At 40.5% G+C, this 19,934-nt stretch overlaps 1 protein-coding gene across 1 annotated transcript; it reads right to left on the bottom strand.

Moving 5' to 3' along the window:
- Positions 1 to 1,445: 1,445 nt before the first annotated feature.
- On the bottom strand, positions 1,446 to 18,429 carry rp1l1b (rp1 like 1b). Its single transcript, XM_065964037.1, has one exon. It carries the CDS (start codon positions 18,393 to 18,395, stop codon positions 2,385 to 2,387), a length of 16,011 nt encoding a protein of 5,336 aa, XP_065820109.1. The 5' UTR covers positions 18,396 to 18,429; the 3' UTR covers positions 1,446 to 2,384.
- Positions 18,430 to 19,934: the final 1,505 nt, after the last annotated feature.

Consider the following 19,934-nt stretch of genomic DNA (forward strand, 5'->3'; position numbering starts at 1 on the left):
TTCCTCCAACACTCTTGACTTATCCAGAAGATTTAAGGATAGATTTGATTCCGCCAAATCAAACACCAATGCTGCATTATTTAAAAAGTTGTGCTAAGTGTTTATTAGAGGAGTAGTGTTTATTTAATTTTAAAAAACGGATGCATTTTGGTTTTGGCACAAGTCTTGTGATTCTGGTTATCCAGTATCTTGCAGCTTGCTGACTCATCAGTCATATTGTCTGATAAGAAGTCTTCTAAATATCCATCCTCCATCAATATGCTGTTGAAAATGTTATACCCAGTTGATGTCTTTTTTTAATGTCACGAGTAGAGTTTAAGGATGTTGATTTTATTCCTTAATCGCTTCACCATCAACCAAGAGCAAATGTCTAATTATCCAGTTATTTGACAGCACCTGTGAGAAAGTGTTGCCCTTGAAAGTAATGAAACAAACTGAATTACTAAAAACAAAAACCATTCCCCCAAATCTTTACACTCTTGCACTTGCTGTGAGCTAGACCTAATGCGTTTTAGCTAGCTGGCACAGTTGTTAAAGCTAGCAATGCTAGCTTATAGTGACTGATGAACCAGCAGACATGGAGGATCCACATTATCAACCACTGGGAGTTGAATTTCTGGAAAGCTGAGTTTCTGGAACAAGAGAAACATGCATCCATTACTTTTCAGTCTCCACCAGGGAGTGTATCAAATTGCTGAATCTAGATAATTTGACTTTCTTTTGTAGTTTGTGGCTAAATCTGTCTGTTAGCCACTTGGTGCATAAAACAGCTGTTTGCTACTGTTTATATGATTAAACCATGTAAAACATTTTAGCCTCTAAAAGAACTTAAAGGCTACATATTTGTATTGGTATCTCGCTAAAGAGTGATACTCATACGTGGGAGACAGAATTGAATCTTTGAAAAATGTCGTCAGTTTCTTCCCCCCATCACATTTGTGTGAAGCTAAACTTAACATAACAGTGTAAATAACCATGCTATCCAAAAGAAGCCTACTCAACATAATGTTACATCAATTATAGTCAACATTATATTAAAGGTTGTATGATTTCTTTATGGCTCAATGACAGAAGTTGAGATGGTTGTACTAGACCTACTGCTCCTCACACTGGTGTAATGCAGTCAATCAGAGTGACACCAATTATGTATGTCACATGAGCACAAGAGACCACAAATGGAAAGTCATAGAGAGGGACATCCATCAGCTCTGTGTAAGGGGGTTCACAGTAGACAGAGAATGAATGAATTCTCAATAGACTTGCACACTCATTCACTATAACTCTACACGGAAACTCATCGAACTTGTGTTTGTGAATAGGATGGAAAATATCAATGACTTATATTCAAAACTGCTGAAATGCTCTGTAGCCTATGTGAGAAGCCATTATTGGCCAGAAACCTTCTGATTTTAAGTAATTTAGGCTGAAGAAAATCTTTCTGGAGGACACTGTCAGACTCCAGTGGTAGTGTTCAATGTCACCTCTGTAGCTCATATTGATACTGCACCTGTGTTGGTTTGCGTTTATAATTTGTCCAACAAAACTAGAATTGGTTGAAAGTTCATTTAATAACAGAGAAAATAAGTACAGTACATTCCGCAAATGATTTAAGCCTTTCAGATATGTTTGTAATCTGCTATAGAAACCATTCAAGCTATTGCTCAGTAACCTGATGGAAATATAAACATGCATACAATGATGTTAACCATCATCCTGTTCCGCTCTTTAGATCCAGCACTTGAATTCAGTCATGACCAACATGGTTTCTGCACAATAATATCAGCATTTTCTGGCTTTCCAGAAAGAATACAATAGTAACTAGAAAAATATATTATTCTTTACTTTACCCATAGAACCAAAAGTTGTTAAATAATGCTTTTGATTAGATAAATAACATTCACAGACTGGCTTAATTCTGAAAAACAATTTTGAGCAGCACAAAAGGTGTTAATACACTTAAGTAATTTGGAGGAAAAACTACAGTACTACAGAGATGGATTAGATAACATGTAACCAATACTCTATGACTTATATTGCATAAAAATAAATCCCATTTAGTTGATCATAAACAAATTCAAACCTACATAAAATATATACATTCAAGTATTAAAGATTCTCTTTTCATACAACTGTATGAACAGTACTGTTTGTTCTTGTGTACAGTATTAGCATTACAAATGCTAGGAGAAAGTGCTTGCATTTCTGTAGTGCTAGGTTAACACAAACTTAAAATGAGAAGAGAAAAATCTACATTTCTTCTTTCTTAACAGTTCTTCTTTTGTCACCTCTTGGAAACTTGACATTGTGGCATTGTGAGTGACTTCAGTGTGCATATTGCTTGTAACCTGAAAAGATTCCCAGAACCTTTGCAGAGTCAGTCAGTTTTATGACGAATACTTTTGCAAACTTTTGGACTCAAGGCTTGAAGCTTCTTCTTGGCTGTTAACGTCAGTCTCAGAGTCTTCAACATCAGCGTAAGCACCTTCCTCAGATTCCTCGTTTACTTTGTGTATCAAATCAAGTGGGATCAATGTTGTCTTTTTAGCTGCTTTTTTAGCTGCCTCTTGAGTGTCAGTCTTTCTTGGAACAAACTCTTTCTCTCCTTCATCCGTTTCGTCTTCAGGTTCTTCCGAATCTTCCTCTGCCTCATCTTCTCCATCAGCTGACTCTCCCTGGTTTCCATGCCAGCCTTCAGTGGATGTCTTTGCATCCTCCTCAGTTTTAGAGGCTTCAGTATCTTCATCATTATCATGGGTTCCATTTGGAATGGAAATACATTCACATTGTGTTACATTTGCCCCAGTATCTCCATCTTCATCTTCCGTTGGTTTGTCATCACTTTTTTGTTCATTGTTTTCTGATGCTTCCTCCTCTTCCTCCTCCTCTTTATCTGGTTTAAGCTCCACCACATCATCAGGGCCTTCTGTTTCATCGTTTGTCTCAGATAAAGCATCTTTTTGATGCTTGTCAATCATTTCATTCTCTTCGTATTTTTGTTCAGTTTGGTCAGGATCAGTCTCCGATTCACTAACAGCATTCTCAACAACCTCTTCATCCTCCCCATCGGAAAGGTTCTGTCTGCTATCTTCTGCAGATTCATCTCTTGGGTTATCAGTGGAGTCTTCCCCTTCAGTTACCTCATTTATTGTCACTTCAGGTCCTAAAGAGTTTTCTTGTGCTGTTTCTCTCTCTTCAGTCTCATCTCCTGTTGTTGCAGACTCTGTGCAATCTTCTGACTCCTCGTCACTTTCATTTTCAGCAGACTCCTCCTGATCGTTTTCAGCGTCCACCAATTCCTCTCCCCCATCATCGTTAATAACTTTTGAAGAATCCACTTCTCCTGCAGTGTCATTTGCGTCTATTGTCGCATTGTTTTCAGATTCATTTTCATCTGTTGCTGATTCATCACTCGCATCTGCTGATTCATTTTCAGTGGCAGCTTTGGAGCTTTCTTCTTTTGCTAATTCAGGAGCTGCTTCTACATTAGCTCCCTTTTCCACAAGTTCTTCTCCATCTGTGGTTATGCCCTCTTCACATGCTTCATTGTCAGCCGTACTGATTTCCTCTTCAGCTGAATTTTCTTTTTCTGCAACTGGACTAACTTCATCAGTATCTTCCTTGGTGTCATCCTCGTCAGAGGAAACAGCTTTTTCCATAGAAACCTCATCTCCAGTTGCTGCCTCTACAGATTGTTCTTCTGAAGAATCGTTAACTTCGACTGTGTGATCATTCTCCTCTGTGGTTTCTTCATAGTTCGTGGTGGCATCAGTGCCTTCTGCTGAGTCATCATCTGTGCTAGCAGCAGTTTCTTCCAAATCTTCAGTTATCCCTGCCTCCACAGCCTTTTCCGATTCTTGGTCAGTTGTTTCTGCCAAATCTTCTCCTTCATCTTCCACTCCAGCTGCAGTGGCTTCACCATCTTCTTCGTCCATTTCCTCTTCACTTATGGCAGGAATCTCCTTATCTTTAAGAATATCATCTGCAACCGTCCCATCTTCCAGGTCCTCCTCTTCATCAGATCGATGTTCAGTTGTTTCTGCAATATCTTTTTCACTTTCCGCTCTGGCTTGGGTGGCTTCAACATCTTCTTCCATTTCTCCTTCGCTCGTGGCAGCAATCTCCTCGCCCCCAGCAGTCTCATCTTCAGTTGTCCCTGCTTCCAGGGCATCTTCTGAACTTGTGCCTTCTACAGCAGCTTCATCTTCGCTGGTGGCAACAATCTCCTTATCTTCAATAACCTCATCTTCAGTTGCGGCTTTTTCAGTTGTTTCTATGTCATCTGCACTGGTGTTTTCCAACTCATCTTTTTCAGATTCTTGTTCAGATGTTGCTCCAACATCAGCCTCCTCTGCTGCACTTTTTTCTCCAGCTTCATCAGCATACTCCTTACATTCAGCAATTTCTTCTTCAGTTGTTGCTTTTTCAGACGTTTCCATCTCATTTTCCTCAGACTCATCAGCACTGGGTCCATCCACAGTGGCATCATCTTCAGATGTAACTCTAACATCAGCCTCCTCTTCTGCACTGTTTTCACCAATTTCATCTTCACTGGTGGCGGCAATCTCTTTACTTTCAGTAACCTCATCTTCAGTTGTGGCTTTTTCCAATGTTTCTATGTCGTCTGTCCCAGACTCATCTGCACTGGTGCCTTCCAAAGCAGCATCTTTTTCAGATTCCTGTTCAGAAGTAGCTGCAACATCAGCCTCCTCTTCTGCACCACTGTTATCTCCGGTTTCATTTTCACCGGTGGCAGCAATCTCTTTACTTTCAGCAATCTCATCTTCAGTTGTGGCTTTTTCAGATGTTTCTATGTCGTCTGCCCCAGACTCATCTTCACTGGTGTCTTCCATAGAGGCATCTTTTTCAGATTCTTGTTCCGATGTAGCTCCAACATCAGCCTCCTCTTCTGCACTATTTTCTGCAATTTCATCTTCACTGGTGGCGGCAATCTCTTTACTTTCAGTAACGTCATCTTCAGTTGTTGCTTTTTCAGATGTTTCTATGTCGTCTGTCCCAGACTCATCTGCACTGGTGCCTTCCACAGCAGCATCTTTTTCAGATTCCTGTTCAGATGTAGCTCCAACTTCAGCCTCTTCTGCTCCACTGTTCTCTCCAGCTTCATCAGCAATCTCCTTACATTCAGCAACCTCATCTTCAGTTGTGGCTCTTTCAGATGTTTCCATGTCATCTGCCCCAGACTCATCTGCACTGGTGCCTTCCACAGCAGCATCTTTTTCAGATTCCTGTTCCGATGTAGCTCCAACATCAGCCTCCTCCTCTGCAGCACTATTATCTTCCGTTTCATCTTCACTGGTAGCACCAATACCCTTTTCCACAACACTTTCATCTTCTGCTGTTGATGCATTATCATTATCAGCAGTTTCACTTTCATCATTAGTGGCAGCATCCTCGCCAATCCCTTCTTCAACAACCTCATCACTGCTTGATTCATCTTGAGTTTTGGCTGCCACATCAGACTCCTCTGCAGTGTTTTCTTCTTTAACTTTGGTGGCTTCTGCCATTTCTTCTTTTAAGTCATCTTCACTTGTGACATCCATCTCTTTTTCTGTAGCAGTCTCACCCTCTGTTGTTGCTGCTTCAGTTGAATCATCATCACTGCTGGCAGCTGTCTCTTCATTATCGTCAGCCATCCCTGCTTCTGCAGCTTCCTCTACATCTGATTCATTTTCAGTTGTGGCTACCACTTCTTCACTTCCCACTGCGACTTGGGTGGCTTCAACATCTCCTTCTTCCATTTCTTCTTCGCTCATGGCAGCAATCTCCTCGACCCCAGCAGCCTCATCTTCAGTTGTCCCTGCTTCCAGGGCCTCATCTGCACTTGTGCCTTCGACAGCTTCATCATCTTCGCTGGTGGCAGCAATCTCTTTATCTTCAATAACCTCATCTTCAGTTGTGGCTTTTTCAGTTGTTTCTATCTCACTAGCGCCAGACTCATCTGCACTGGTGTTTTCCAACGTATCTTTTTCAGATTCTTGTTCAGATGTAGCTGCAACATCAGCCTCCCCAGCACTCTCTACATTTGATTCTTCATCTTCCAGTTCTAATGATTCTTCAGCTATGGCCTCATCATTATTATCATCCTCACATAAATCTACACTGGTAGAGGCAAGCTTTCCTTGGTCATTGCTTATCTCTTCTTCAGTAGCCTCTTTGTCTGATTCATGTTCACTTGTAACTGCTATCATAGTCTCCTCTGCATTTTCATCTTCAGCTGTAGTGTTTTCAGCAGCCTTTTCCTCAAGTTCATTCTCATTAGTATCAGCAGTTGCCTTTTCGAGGTCATCTTCTAGGGATGCTTCTTCAGAACCTTCCCATGTCAATTTATCAGACGTGGCATCATTTTCCTCTGCTGTTTCTTCTTCCATTCTGGTTTCATATGGACTATCAGCAGAACCAACAGCACTGGTTGGAGCAGTCTCGCCAAGGTCCTCAGGTGCCTTTTCTTCGTCTGCAGATTCTCCTTCTTCTTTGGATTCATGTTCAGTTGTGTCTGCCACAATTTCTGCTGCATTTTCATCTTCAGTAGTGTCTTCCTTTGTTTCATCTTCACATTTAATCTCCTTCTCTACGGCAATCTCATCTTCAGTTGTCTTATCAGTTTCTTCATTTAACAATTCTTCAGCTGTTGTCTCATTTTCCTCATTGGTAGATTCATCTGCAACAGTAGAAGCAAGCCCTTCTTCATCATCAACTGCATCTACGTCTTCAGCCATTTCTGTATCAGTGTCATGTTTTGCAGTGGATACCAGGTCACATGTGGCTGTGGTGGCTTCACTGGGCTCTTCCTCTATTTCATTTTCACTAGTTGCAGCAATCTCGTCTTCTTGTTCAACTGCCTCTGTCTCCACATCCTCAACTTTGTCAGATTCATGGTCAGTCATGGCTTCCAAAGCTGCCTCTGCTGTTGCTTCCTCTGCTATATCTTCCTTTGAGTCATCTTCATTCGTGACATCAGTCTCTTCTACATCCATCTTGTCTTCATTTGTTGTTTCTTCAACTTGCTCCTTTGATGACTCATCAGCTGAAGCTAGGTTGTTGCCTTCATTTGCAGAATCATCTGCAGGAATCTCCTCATCACAGAGTGACCCTTCTTGTACACTTTCATCTTTGTCTGACTCATGCTTAGCTAGGGTGGACACAGGATTATCTTCAGTTGCAATTTCTTCTTCAGCAATCTCTTCTTTCGTTTCTTCTTCACTGGTGGTAGCAATCATTTCTTCCACATCAACTGTCCCTGTTTCCACAGCCTCGTTTTCACCAGATTTGTTTTCAAGTGTGGTCTCCCCATAATTCTCTTCTGCCACATTGATATCTTCAGCAGTAATGGCGGTAACAGTCTGTTCCTTAAACTCATCAGAATCCTCAGCTGAAATTTCTTCCTCACTTTCCTGGCACTCATTACATGTGATAGTGGTGGCATCATTCTCCAGTGTAGCTTCTGCATGATCAGTTGTTGCCCATTTGGGTTCTGTTTTGCTTTGTTCCTCATCTGCATGAGCAAAATTCTCTTCTTTTTCATCTGCTGCAACTTCAAGATCATAATCTGTTTCAGAGTATACTTCATCCGCTTCCACTTCTCTTACGGCGTTGCTGAGGACTTTTTCTACGAGGGTTTCTGCTATCTTTGTGTCATTATCATTTCCCTGTGTATTGCAGGGGTCTCCATGCTTCATCAGCAAAATCCTTTTCAGATCAAAGGCCATCACAACAGGTGCAGTACTCGTATGTGTTGGATCTGGCCGAGATGCCATTTTTTTCTGTATACATGTTTCACACGGACAGTAATCATCATTTTCACTGCGCTGGTCACTAAATGATGTGCCTGTTGCTGAGTCATAACTTTTATCTGCTTGGGGATCAATTGATTGTTTGACCATTACCTTTAGCCTCATCCTTCTCTCTTCAGTTTGCGTTGTTGAAGCACGAGTCATCGCTTCTTTAGGAGGTCTCGGTAGGCCTGCTCGACCTTGAATTTTTCTCAGTTCTCTGTCTATGCTTGTTTGGATTCTTTTTTGGACCTCAACTTTAAGTTCACTTATCATCATGTCAAGCTGTTCATTATCATCCAAGTTCCATTTGCCTTTGAACTCATTCATGGCATTGATATAATGAGTCATGAACTGCTTTTCAATTTTTGTGAGTAAGTGTAAGACCCAGACGGGATCCGGATCTTGCGAAATCCTTTTGGCTAACTGTGCTCTTTGAATAAGGGGAGGAGAGTTAGACTTTATGTTCGCTTGGATTTCAACCTCCTCTCCAAGTTTTGGACCATTGCTGTCTTGTCCTGAACTCTTGTTTGAGGAGGGTGGTGTTTCAGGTAGTTCCCTTGGACTATCATTGCTTCTGATGGTTTCATCTGTTGCTTGGCCGTCTTCATGTTGTTCCTCGCACATTTCTTCCTCTTTCTCACATGTACATTGAGCATCTTCATTTGCTTCATCTTCAGAGACTTCTTGTACTTTGTTTAACATATCTGCAGTGGTATGTGGCTTGGAGACATCCCCATTCACACCATCACTACTCTTCCCAGAGCCCGTGGAGCCACTGTTGACATCAACACCAGAGGATGATGTGTGATTGAAATCTCCGTCCACAGATTGATGATCATTCTTCTTTATCACATGTTTATGTTCAGGAAGATCGCAAAGCCAAAGAGACTTAAGTATATTCATAAGCTCTTGGTATCTTTCATCATTTTCATTTGCATTTTGAGGATTATGGTCTATTAACTGCAACTTCACTAAGCAATCCAGAAGACCTCTGGCTGAAGTGCTTAGTTTACGCCCATACACTTGAGAAATCTCTGGTAAACTGTTACATCTGTCAAGCTTTGGACTAAGTAGTACTTTCATCACTTGAACAGAGGAGGAAAATATTTTCGAGGCGTCATCTCTCTGAGGACAGGTATTATCTGCATTCGTCACATCTTTACTTTGTTGGCTGTTATCATCAGCAGTGCAGTTCATCACATCTCCTTCATTTGTGTCATTTACATTTTCAGCTGCAGATTTAGCATTGTTGTCCGTATCCTCGGTTCTCATAAAATCCTCCGTTGTTTTGTCATTATTTTGTCCATCACAGTTTTCCGGAAATTCATCCATGTCATACATATTACTATCTGCGGGTATTGTTTTCAGCCATTCATTCACAACCTCTGTAGGAGATGCATTTGGTAGGCTAGAGGGGACCAGTTCAAATTCCACATCATTTGCGGCCTTGTGTATGCATTTGCTGCTTTTGTCACTTTTGTTATCAGTAACACTTTCACTGATTTCTGCCGCTTTCAATGGACCATTTGCTGTCCTCTTAGAAACACTGTTTCCTCCATTTGCTGAAGTCTCACAAATGTCTTTGACAACATCTGAACTGGAAAGCGTTTGTGACATATCACTTTCATGTGACTCAGTGTGACTAAGCACATGCTCTTTGTTTCCTCTTGGTTGTTGTGCACTCTGACAGGTTTCTGAAACAGAAGAATTTGCACCAGAATTTGGCTTGGAAATAACCTCTGCAATTGCATTTTTTATTTCTTTCCTGCTTGACTTGCTTGTTTTAGAATTACAACTCCTCCTATCGGTTGTATCTTGCTGTTCCTCCTCTTCATGCAAACTAGATGTGGGTTTACTGTCGTCTTCATGGTCCACTGCTTCAATTGTAGCCAGAACATCAATAGCTGTGTCCTCATTTGCATTCATTAAAATGTCTGTGGCTTTTGATTTTCGAGATTTCATAGACAGATTTGACTTGACGGATAAAGAACTTTGTGACCGTGCTTCTTTATTCTTTTCTTTAGCCATTGAAGTTGCTGACTTATTTGAACGTGCAGAAACCTTAGACTTTGAGGACATCCCAGTTGGTGCTCGGTCTTCGATTTCCTCAACTGTCACTTCTGGGACTGCAGACCTGCCTAACATTTCACAATGATCACATTTTGCTGACACAGGGCTCAGTGTTCTCTTCTCCTTCCCAGATACCTTTGACTTATCTGATTTCCTAGATGTTTTTGACTTTGCTGATTGAATTGACATGGTACTCGGTGCTCTATCATCGATCTTCTCAGAATCGACTACACTATCTTCTGCTGAAACGTCAGTGTTTTTTTGACTTGACTTTCCAGTGGACACCAATGATGTATTGGACACAGCACTTTGTGCTCTCTTTTCAGCATCGTTTCTATGATCATCCTCATTTAATAAATTATGAGAATTTTGAGATGCTTTAGATTTTGTTGATGCAGCTGTTACATTTGACTTCCCAGATTTCACAGACACTGAGCTACCTGCTGTTGCCTCAGAATCTTCCTCTATGTTTTCATTAGTAGTGTTTGCACCATCTTCTGCAGGTACCTCGGAAGCCTTTGATTTCTTTGATACTGCTGAAGCATCGGACCTGGCTGATCTGACTGAAGTAGAGCTTGATGCCCGATGCTCCTCATGATTTTCTTTGGGGGCAGTAGAAGTGTTTGAATTATGAGACTTTGCTGAAATATTTGATTGTGTTGATTTGGCAGAGCTAGCTGATTTAGCTGAAAGGGTGCTTAGTGGTCTCTGTTCGGGTTCCTGTCTGTCATTTGCAGTGTTTTCTTCAGAAGGGACTTCACATGCTTTTGAACTCTTTGATGAAACAGAAATATCTGATTTGCCTGATTTGGCAGACATGTTACTTGGGGCTCTCTCCTCAGTTTCTGCCTCAGGAGGTTCCTCTGGATCATTTTCAGAATTTGATTTCTCAGATATTGCACTTGGTACTCGCTCAACTGTTTCTTCAGCATTTGCAGTTTCTTCTTTCAAAGTCAGAGATTTTACAGAAACATCTGATTTGACTGATTTAGAGGACATGCAACTCGGTGCTCTTTCTTGACTTTCTTCATTTGATTTTAATGACATGTTGGATTTGGCTCTCTCTTGAGTTTCTTCTTCACCAGAAATGTCAGTAGATTTGACAGAACATACTTCACAAGCATTGGATTTTTTGGATTTTGCTGACAGTGCACTAGGGGCTCTTCCTGTGATTTCCTCATGTTCAGCCACATTTGAAGCACCAGAGGTTTGTGACTTAATAGATCTTTCAGAAACATGAGACTGTGTTGATTTGACTGATTTGGAGCTTGGTGGTCTTTCTTCAATTTGCTGTTCATTTGGGTCCTTGAGGGTTTCTTTAGCTGGACCATCAGAGCGTTTGGACTTTTTTGATTTAACAGAAAGAACTGACTTGACAGACTGAACTGACATTGAACTCACTCTCCCTTCATGTTCTGCAACGGTATTCACTTCAGAAAAGGAAACTGATAATTTTGATTTGTTTGTTTTTGCAGATATATTTGACTTCATAGACATTGCACTTCCTGCCCTATCATGGATTTCCTCATCATCATTTCTACTATGAGGAATATTAATATTAGGAGGGTCTTTAGAAGCAGAACCATTTGACTGGACTGAGTGGGCTGACAGTGAACTTTCTGATCTGCTTTGCTCATCTTCATTTGCATTTGCAGTGGTATCAGCAGTGTGATGGGAACAACTTTTTGAGGCTGTTGATTGGCTGCTCTCTGCATCCTTATCGTGATCTGCTGTGATTTCTTCGGCTGAAAAATCTATATCTTTTGAATTGGTAGATTTTTTAGAAATAGTTGACTTTGCAGTTTTGGATGACATGGCACTTGCTGTTCTCTCTTCTGGTTCTTCTTCACCATCAGTGGGTTTCTTAAATCTTACTTCTACTGGTTCTGATCTGATAGATTTTGTAGAAGCCTGTGACTTTTCTGATTTAGCTGACAAAGCACTAGGTGCTCTCTCTCTAGACTTAATAGAAATTTCAGAAACATGTGATTGGACTGATTTGGCTGACATGCAGCTTGGTGCTCTTTCTTCATTTTGCTCATTGCCATTTCTTTCATTTGGACTTTCAAGATGTACTTCTGCTGAATCATCATCTAAACATTCTGACTTTTTTGATCCTTCAGAAACATTTGATTTCACTGACATTGAGCTTGCTGCTCTCCCCTCAGCCTCCCCCTCAGCAATTTCTTCCTCAGGATTGTCAACACAATCTTCCAAGGGTGCCTCTGAAACTTTGGATCTTTTAGATGCCGATGAAACATTTGACTTAACTGATTTGCTTGATCTGACTGACATATTACTTGGACTCCTCTCAGCATCAGCTGTATTTTCTTCAGCTGGCTCATCCATCCCTTTTGATGTTGACGCTTTTGAAGATCTAGTTGACTTTTTGCTTTTGGCTGACATGGTGCTCTGTGCTCTCTCCTGAGTTTGGTCTTTATCATCTACTTCACCAGGATTGGATGCAGCTTTGCAAGAACAAACTTCAGAACCATTTGATTTGATCGATTTTGTGGATATATGTGACTTTGCCGATTTAGCTGACAAAGCACTAGGTGCTCTCTCTTCAGTTTCCTCTCCAACATCTACTTCCTCAGGGCTGCCAGCAGTTTTGTCTGAAGACACTTCAGAAGCTTCTAATTTTATTGGTTTTGTGGAAGCGTGGGACTTTACTGATTTGCCGGACAAAGCACTTGATGCTCTCTCTCCAGACCTAATAGACATTTCAGAAACATGTGACTGATTTGATTTGGATGACATGCAACTTGCTGCTCTTTCCTCATTTTGCTCTGGGTCATTTATTTCATCGTGACTCTCAAAATACTCTTCTGCTGGCTGACCAGCAGAACATTTTGACTTATTTGATCTTGCGGAAATATTCGACTGTACTGATCGCGCTGACATTGGGGTCATGGTTCTTCCATCACCCTCAGCCTCAACTATTCTTTCCTCAGGATTGTCAACACAATCTTCCAAGTTCACTTTTGAAACTTTGGATCTTTTCGATGCCTTTGAAACATTTGATCTAACCGATTTGCATGATCTGACTGACAAATTACTGGGAGTCCTCACTGCATCTTCATCATGATCAGATTGATTTTCTTCAGCTGGACCATCAACCCCTTTTGATCTACAGGATTTTGCAGAGATAGCTGACCGTTCAGTTTTGTCTGACAGTGCGCTTTGCACCCTCTCCTGAGTTTGCTCTTCATCGTCTCCTATATCTGGAGTAGGATTAGCTTTGCTTGAACATACATCAGAAGCATTTGATTTCATTGATTTTGTTGATGTATGTGACTTTGCTGACTTAGCTGAAAGAGAACTTTGTGTTCTCTCTAGAGTTTCTTCTTCAGCATCTTCATCAGAAATTTCGCTAGTTTTGTCACAATGAACTTCAGGAGCTTCTGATCTGATGGATTTTGTAGAAGCTTGAGACTTTGCTGATTTAGCTGAAAAAGCACTAGGTGCTCTCTCTCTAGACTTAATAGAAATTTCAGAAACATGTGACTGATTTGATTTGGATGACATGCAACTTGCTGCTCTTTCCTCATTTTGCTCTGGGTCATTTACTTCATCATGACTCTCAAAATACTCCTCTGCTGGCTGACCAGCAGAACATTTTGACTTATTTGATCTTGCGGAAATATTCGACTGTACTGATCGCGCTGACATTGGGGTCATGGTTCTTCCATCACCCTCAGCCTCAGCTATTCTTTCCTCAAGATTGTCAACACAATCTTCCAAGTTCACTTTTGAAACTTTGGATCTTTTCGATGCCTTTGAAACGTTTGATCTAACCGATTTGCATGATCTGACTGACAAATTACTGGGAGTCCTCACTGCATCTTCATCATGATCAGATTGATTTTCTTCAGCTGGACCATCAACCCCTTTTGATCTACAGGATTTTACAGAGATAGCTGACCGTTCAGTTTTGTCTGACAGTGCGCTTTGCACCCTCTCCTGAGTTTGCTCTTCATCATCTCCTATATCTGGAGTAGGATTAGCTTTGCCTAAACATACATCAGAAGCATTTGATTTCATTGATTTTGTTGATGTATGTGACTTTGCTGACCTAGCTGAAAAAGAACTTTGTGTTCTCTCTGGAGTTTCTTCTTCAGCATCTTCATCAGAAATTTCGCTAGTTTTGTCACAATGAACTTCAGGAGCTTCTGATCTGATAGATTTTGTAGAAGCTTGAGACTTTGCTGATTTAGCTGAAAACGCACTAGGTGCTCTCTCTTTAGACTTAATAGAAATTTCAGAAACATGTGACTGGACCGATTTGGCAGACATGCAGCTTGGTGCTCTTTCTTCATTTTGCTCGTCATCACAACTTTTCCCTACTGAAGCATTAGCAGAACATTTTGACTTATTTGAAACTGCAGAAGCATTTGACTGCACTGACCGGGCTGACATTGAGCTCACTGCTCTCCCTTCAACCTCCCCTTCATCAATTTCTTCTTCAGGATTATCAACACAATCTTCCAAGTGGCCTTCAGAAACTTTGGATTTTTTAGATGTCCGGGAAACATTTGATTTAACTGATTTGCTTGATCTGACTGACATATTACTTGGAGTCCTTTCTGCATCTTCCTTGTTGTCAGCTGTATTTTCTTCAGCTGCACCATCAACCCCTTTTGACTTAGAAGATTTTGAAGATATATTTGACTTTGCAGTTTTGGATGACATTGCACTCTGTATTCTCTCTTGGGTTTCCTCTTCACCGTCTCCATCAGGGATATTAGTATTATTATCAGAACACATTTCTGAAGCTTCTGATTTAATTGATTTGATAGACGCATTTGACTTTCCTGATTTAGCTGACAGTGCACTAGGTGCTCTCTCTGCAGTTTTTATAGATATTCCTGAAACATGTGACAGGACTGACTTGGCAGAAATACAGCTTGGTGCTCTTCCTTCAGGTTGCTCTTTGTCATTTTCATCATCAGGGCTTTCAATGCTGTCTTCAGCTAGGACTCGAGCAGAACATTTTGACCTATTGGATCTTATAGAAACGCTTGACTGAACTGAACGTATTGACATTGAGCTCATCGATCTCCCTTCAGCATCTTCTTCAGAATCCTGACTACAGTTGTCAGAAGGTTTTTCAGAACTTCTTGATTTCCCAGATACTGAAGCATTTGACTTCATAGATTTTGCAGAGGCAGTTGACATATTGCTTGGAGGTATTTCGCCATTTTCTGTATGAGCAGCAGAATTTTCTTCAGCTAAAACACAACTGTGTTTGGAAGTATCAGATTTGGCAGAATTGATTGAATGTGTTGATTTGGCTGACACATCTGACTTTGCTGACTTTATTGACATTGCACTAGTTACCCTGTCTTCCTCATTTTCATTAATATTTTCTCTGTCTGAAACGCTATAGCATTTTGACCTACTTGATCTTGCGGAAACGGTTGATTTGTGGGATTTATCTGACATGCAACTCAGCGACCTTTGGGGATCACTGTTTTTCTGTTCAGTATCTCCTTCATCACACATGTCATCATCATGTTGGGGAGGAATATCAGAAGCCTTAGATTTTGTAGATACTGCAGAGGCTTTTGACTTTGCGCTTTGTGCTGACATTTCACTTTGCGGTCTTTCTGTAATTTCCTCATCATCATCACTGTTTTCGTCAGACTTGCCTTTAGATTCTTCAGATACTGCAGAGGATTTTGATTTACATGACTTTTCTGAAATCACGCTAGATGCTCTCTCTTCAGTTTCATCATGTTCAACAGGGTTCTGCTCAGCTGAAACATCACAGGAGCTAACTGTTTCCTCAACATCATCTTTGCAACTTGCTGCATTGTCTTCAGTTTGCTCTTCAGGACTTTCCTTATTTGGGATTTTGGATGATTTAGGTTTGCTAGATTTTGCAGAAATATTTGACTTTTCTGACTTAATTGACATTTTGCTTTGTGGTCTTACTTCACCTTCCCCTTCATTCCCATCACCTGAAATGTCAAAGCTTGTTCTAGCATGACGGTCAGACATCTTTGATTGTCTTGATCTTGTAGATGCTTTAGATTTAACTGACATAGCACTTGTTGTTCTCTCCATTTGTTCTTCATCTGCATTTACTTTAATATCATCACAGCATTTGGACTTTCTAGAGGTTGCAGAAGCATCTGATTTGATAGATCTTGATGACATGGCACTAGATGCTCTTCCACTTTCTTCATTTTCAGTCTCTTTGTCCTCAGCTGAATGATCCGAGCCTATTGATTCTTCTGATGCATTAGTTTTTTCTGATTTTCTGGACCTTGCAGATGTATCTGACTTCATGGATTTTACTGACTTGGTACTTGCAGCTCTTTCAACAGTTTCCACTTCCTCCTCTTCACTGTCAGCTTTATCTGATGTCACTTCTGACAAAGCACTGGGTGTTCTTGCGTCGATATCTTGCACTTCGTCAGAATGTTGTTGCAATGCAATTTCAGAGGCTTTAGACTTTGATGATTTTGCTGACATGGCAGTAGATGCTCTCACTTGAGTAGAGCCCTTAGCATTTTCTTCATCTTGAATATTAGACTTATTTGAATGATTTGATCTTGCAGAGGTATTGGACTTAGTTGACATAACACTTGGCACTCTTTTTGGATTTTCTCCAGACTCCTCAGCTTCTTCTTGCTCAACATTTTCATCAGCAACTTGTGACTCTGATGCTGCACATTTTTCCTCTGATGTTTCTTGAGGTGGAGATTCAGATGTTGTTGACTTATTAGATTTTACAGAAACATTTGACCTCACAGACATTGAGCTTTGTGCTCTCTGTTCGGCTTCCGTCTCCGTTTCTTGAGCTGGATTCAGAATGCTTTCCTGTGCAGATACTGATGTAGCTGACATTGAGCTGGGTGTCCTTTGTTCTGTTTCCTTCTCATCTTGTTCTTTATCTAGGAGAGACTGAACTCTTGATCCCTTTGACTTAATTGATGATTTGGATTTTGAAGACATAGAGCTTAAGACTCTTTCCTCAACAACTTTTTCCTCTGATTCTTGTTGTTCAGCTGCTACTTCTGACTTCATTGATTTGGAGGATTTGGAGGATTTAACAGACAAGTTACTTCTTGGCCTTTTAGGAGTTTCACCGTCGTCATATGTTTGCAATTCTTCAGCTGCAACATCCACAACATGAGAATTACATTTTGTGGAGGCATTTGAATGAACTGACATGGCACTTTTGGGTCTTTTCTCCTCTTGGTCTTCAGAATTTGTAATCTGTACGTCAGACTTATCTGATCTGCCAGTGGCATTTGATTTGACAGACATGGCACTTGATTGATCTCTTTGAATCTCATGTTCTTCTTCAGCATGGGCATTGTCATTTCTTTTAATATCACCCTCAGGATCACTAGACACTACACATGTACAAGTGTATGATTTCTTGGATCTTTTTGACCTGCTGGAGTTCCCTGAGGCATTTGATGCCTTACTGGCCGAGCTCTGGGATGAATGATGCAATGGCGATCCTGTTTCCAACTCTGCACTCCCGATTGTCTCTTCCCTGCCAGGTCTACTTCTCTGAGAAGATGCTCTTGAAACACTAAGTGGGACATCATCATTTTCATCCTCCTCAATACCAGATAAAACTTCAGAAGAAGCACAAAGAGCAGATTCTGTTTGCTCATCTTGCTCTGATGTTTGAGCAGTTTGGTCATTGGCCTGATCATTTGGAGAACTGTCAACACATATCTCTGAGTTGTCCAGTTCAGGGGATTGAGCCTTGCATCTTGGTGAGCAAGTTTTACTCCTGGTAGTGCAATACTCAAACGTTTCAGCTTCCTCAACAGTCTGCTTCACACAAGTTTCTCTCTCCACAAATTGTTCAGAATTTTCTTCACTTGACCTCGACGTAGTTTGTCTTTCGACCACTGTCTTTCTAGAGACCACTGTATGTGAGGATGCACTTGAGCTGGATGTTTGAATGTGGCGATTTGCTCCCTGTGTACCTTTGATGTTTTGCCAGATGTCATAATCTTGACAGTGACTGCAGCACTGAGGACAGTGTGGCTCCTCTATATGTCTTTGATGGCGTCTGTGGATATACGCCTCTTCTTGCTCATCAGCTGAGATGTTTTCAGATTCTGAACAGCTTCTATCACTAACTTGTGCAAAATAAGGACTATTATGTCCTTGGAGGTAATCACAGGTTCTGCCTGTTGTCTTTCTAACTTGCGTCGACCAATGTAAAGTGTCGTCATTTTGTAGACGGAAGCGTACTTTCATTTCCATAGACAAACTGCCATCTTCATTCACATGAACCCTTTTCTCAATATCATCCTCCATTATTCCTTCACCAGTGAATTGGCCAGAATCCACATTATCTCCTGAGTCAGTTCCCTCTGGTAAGGACTTGTCAGATGACTCTGAATGCCTGGTAGGTGTGTTGACAGATTCCAGTTTTGGACTGATGACACTTTGCTTTGTTGGCGATTCTTGGTTTACCATCATGACCGGAAAAAGACAGAAAACAAAAAGAGGGATGAAATTTGTATTTTTCACTTGATCTGTCCACAAGACAATCATATTGTAAATAGCACATTCTTTTCGAAGGCATAGTGCTTCAAATGTAGTCGAAGATTTATTTCAAAGTCAGTATACAAAAAAGGAAGTCTGTGACATAAATTGTCCTCATACCCTGACGTCTGTCATTGCAGCCACTGATGCGTGTCCTCAGCTTTGGGAGTTTGTCATCCGAGGTTTTCCGAAAGTTGTCTATGATGGAAGGGTGAGAGGGCTCACGTCCTACACAGACAATGATACTAGGGCACTGAATAAGACTCTGAACAGTGTCGATCTGAAATAGAAGAACAGAAAGTAATTAATTCAGAATAACTTATATTGTTGAAGGTTATAGCATGTAATAGCGATCCTACCCACTAAGCTATATAACTGTTAAACATAGCTCTTGTTAGATGAGGAAGGACACTTCTGAGGCCCCTTTCTGTATTACTTCTTTATTATTTAAGTATCAAGTCAGGGTTTTATTTTCTTAAAATGTGAGTTTATGCTAGTTAGTTTTCAGGGTTTTGTATTTTTCTGTTTTTCAAAAAACATAATACTATGGCAAGTCAGAAAACATTTTTGAGCATACATTTGAGAAGCACGTGTAAGGAGAAGAATACTAAATTGAATCCACTGGTTCCCTCTTTGGGCCATTGACTGATCCAAATCTGTTAACAGAAGGCTCTTAGTTGAGCAGTGAGGCACTGGGCAAATATCTTAAGCCAGGATGATCTCTGGGAAATGACATGTGATGGGTTCTTGAATTATTGAGCTGCCACTGTCACTTCTAATAACCATTGGTTTTGACTGGCAGTTTTTCACTCATCTTATAGATTTGATGCTATACTGTGATGTCTATATATATTTGAAATAATGCAATTGCACTGTAACAATTTCAAAACCCTTCAAATCACATGCAGCTGCTTTAACTTCTGTTTACACCTGACATCTTCAAAAGAGAACAGGTAGACTTTAATATTGAGGGTTTTGTTGATTTGATTTGCTTGTGAACACTCAGTTTGATGAGTTTGCAGTTTTCCATTTGAAATCTGTTGTTGGTAAAAGCAGATGAATGGCTTCCTCTGCAGTCACACGAAGCCAAAGTGAAGATAATTTATTGCCCCTGTGGAAGACACATTTCTGAGATACCTCTGGTATCAAAGTGGCGGGAGTGGAGTTTCAACATTGACCTGTTTTTCCTCTCTCAAAAATAGCTCTGACATGATCAAGATTAATGGGGTTTGGAGAGATACCCACAATGTTACTGTATGTGTGAGGGAATATCCCTGTTTTTCATCCTTTATGCACACACTCAAAAAATTTGTCCCAGTAGACCTAGATTATAACAAACTAAGTGCAGAGTAAATGAAACTGATATGGTATACGTGCTTTATAAATGTCAATAAATCTACATATATAGCAGGAATTATTTTACATAGCAAACTACCATTCTGTAAATGCAAACTTAGTAGTCAGTCACAAATAAACAGAAATGCATGCTGACAAATATCTGCTTTTTAATGCTTCTTTCCATTTCAGCCAGGTTTTAAAGTACAAAAA

This window comes from Labrus bergylta, chromosome 15 (assembly GCF_963930695.1).
Source record: "Labrus bergylta chromosome 15, fLabBer1.1, whole genome shotgun sequence".
NCBI lineage: Eukaryota > Metazoa > Chordata > Actinopteri > Labriformes > Labridae > Labrus > Labrus bergylta.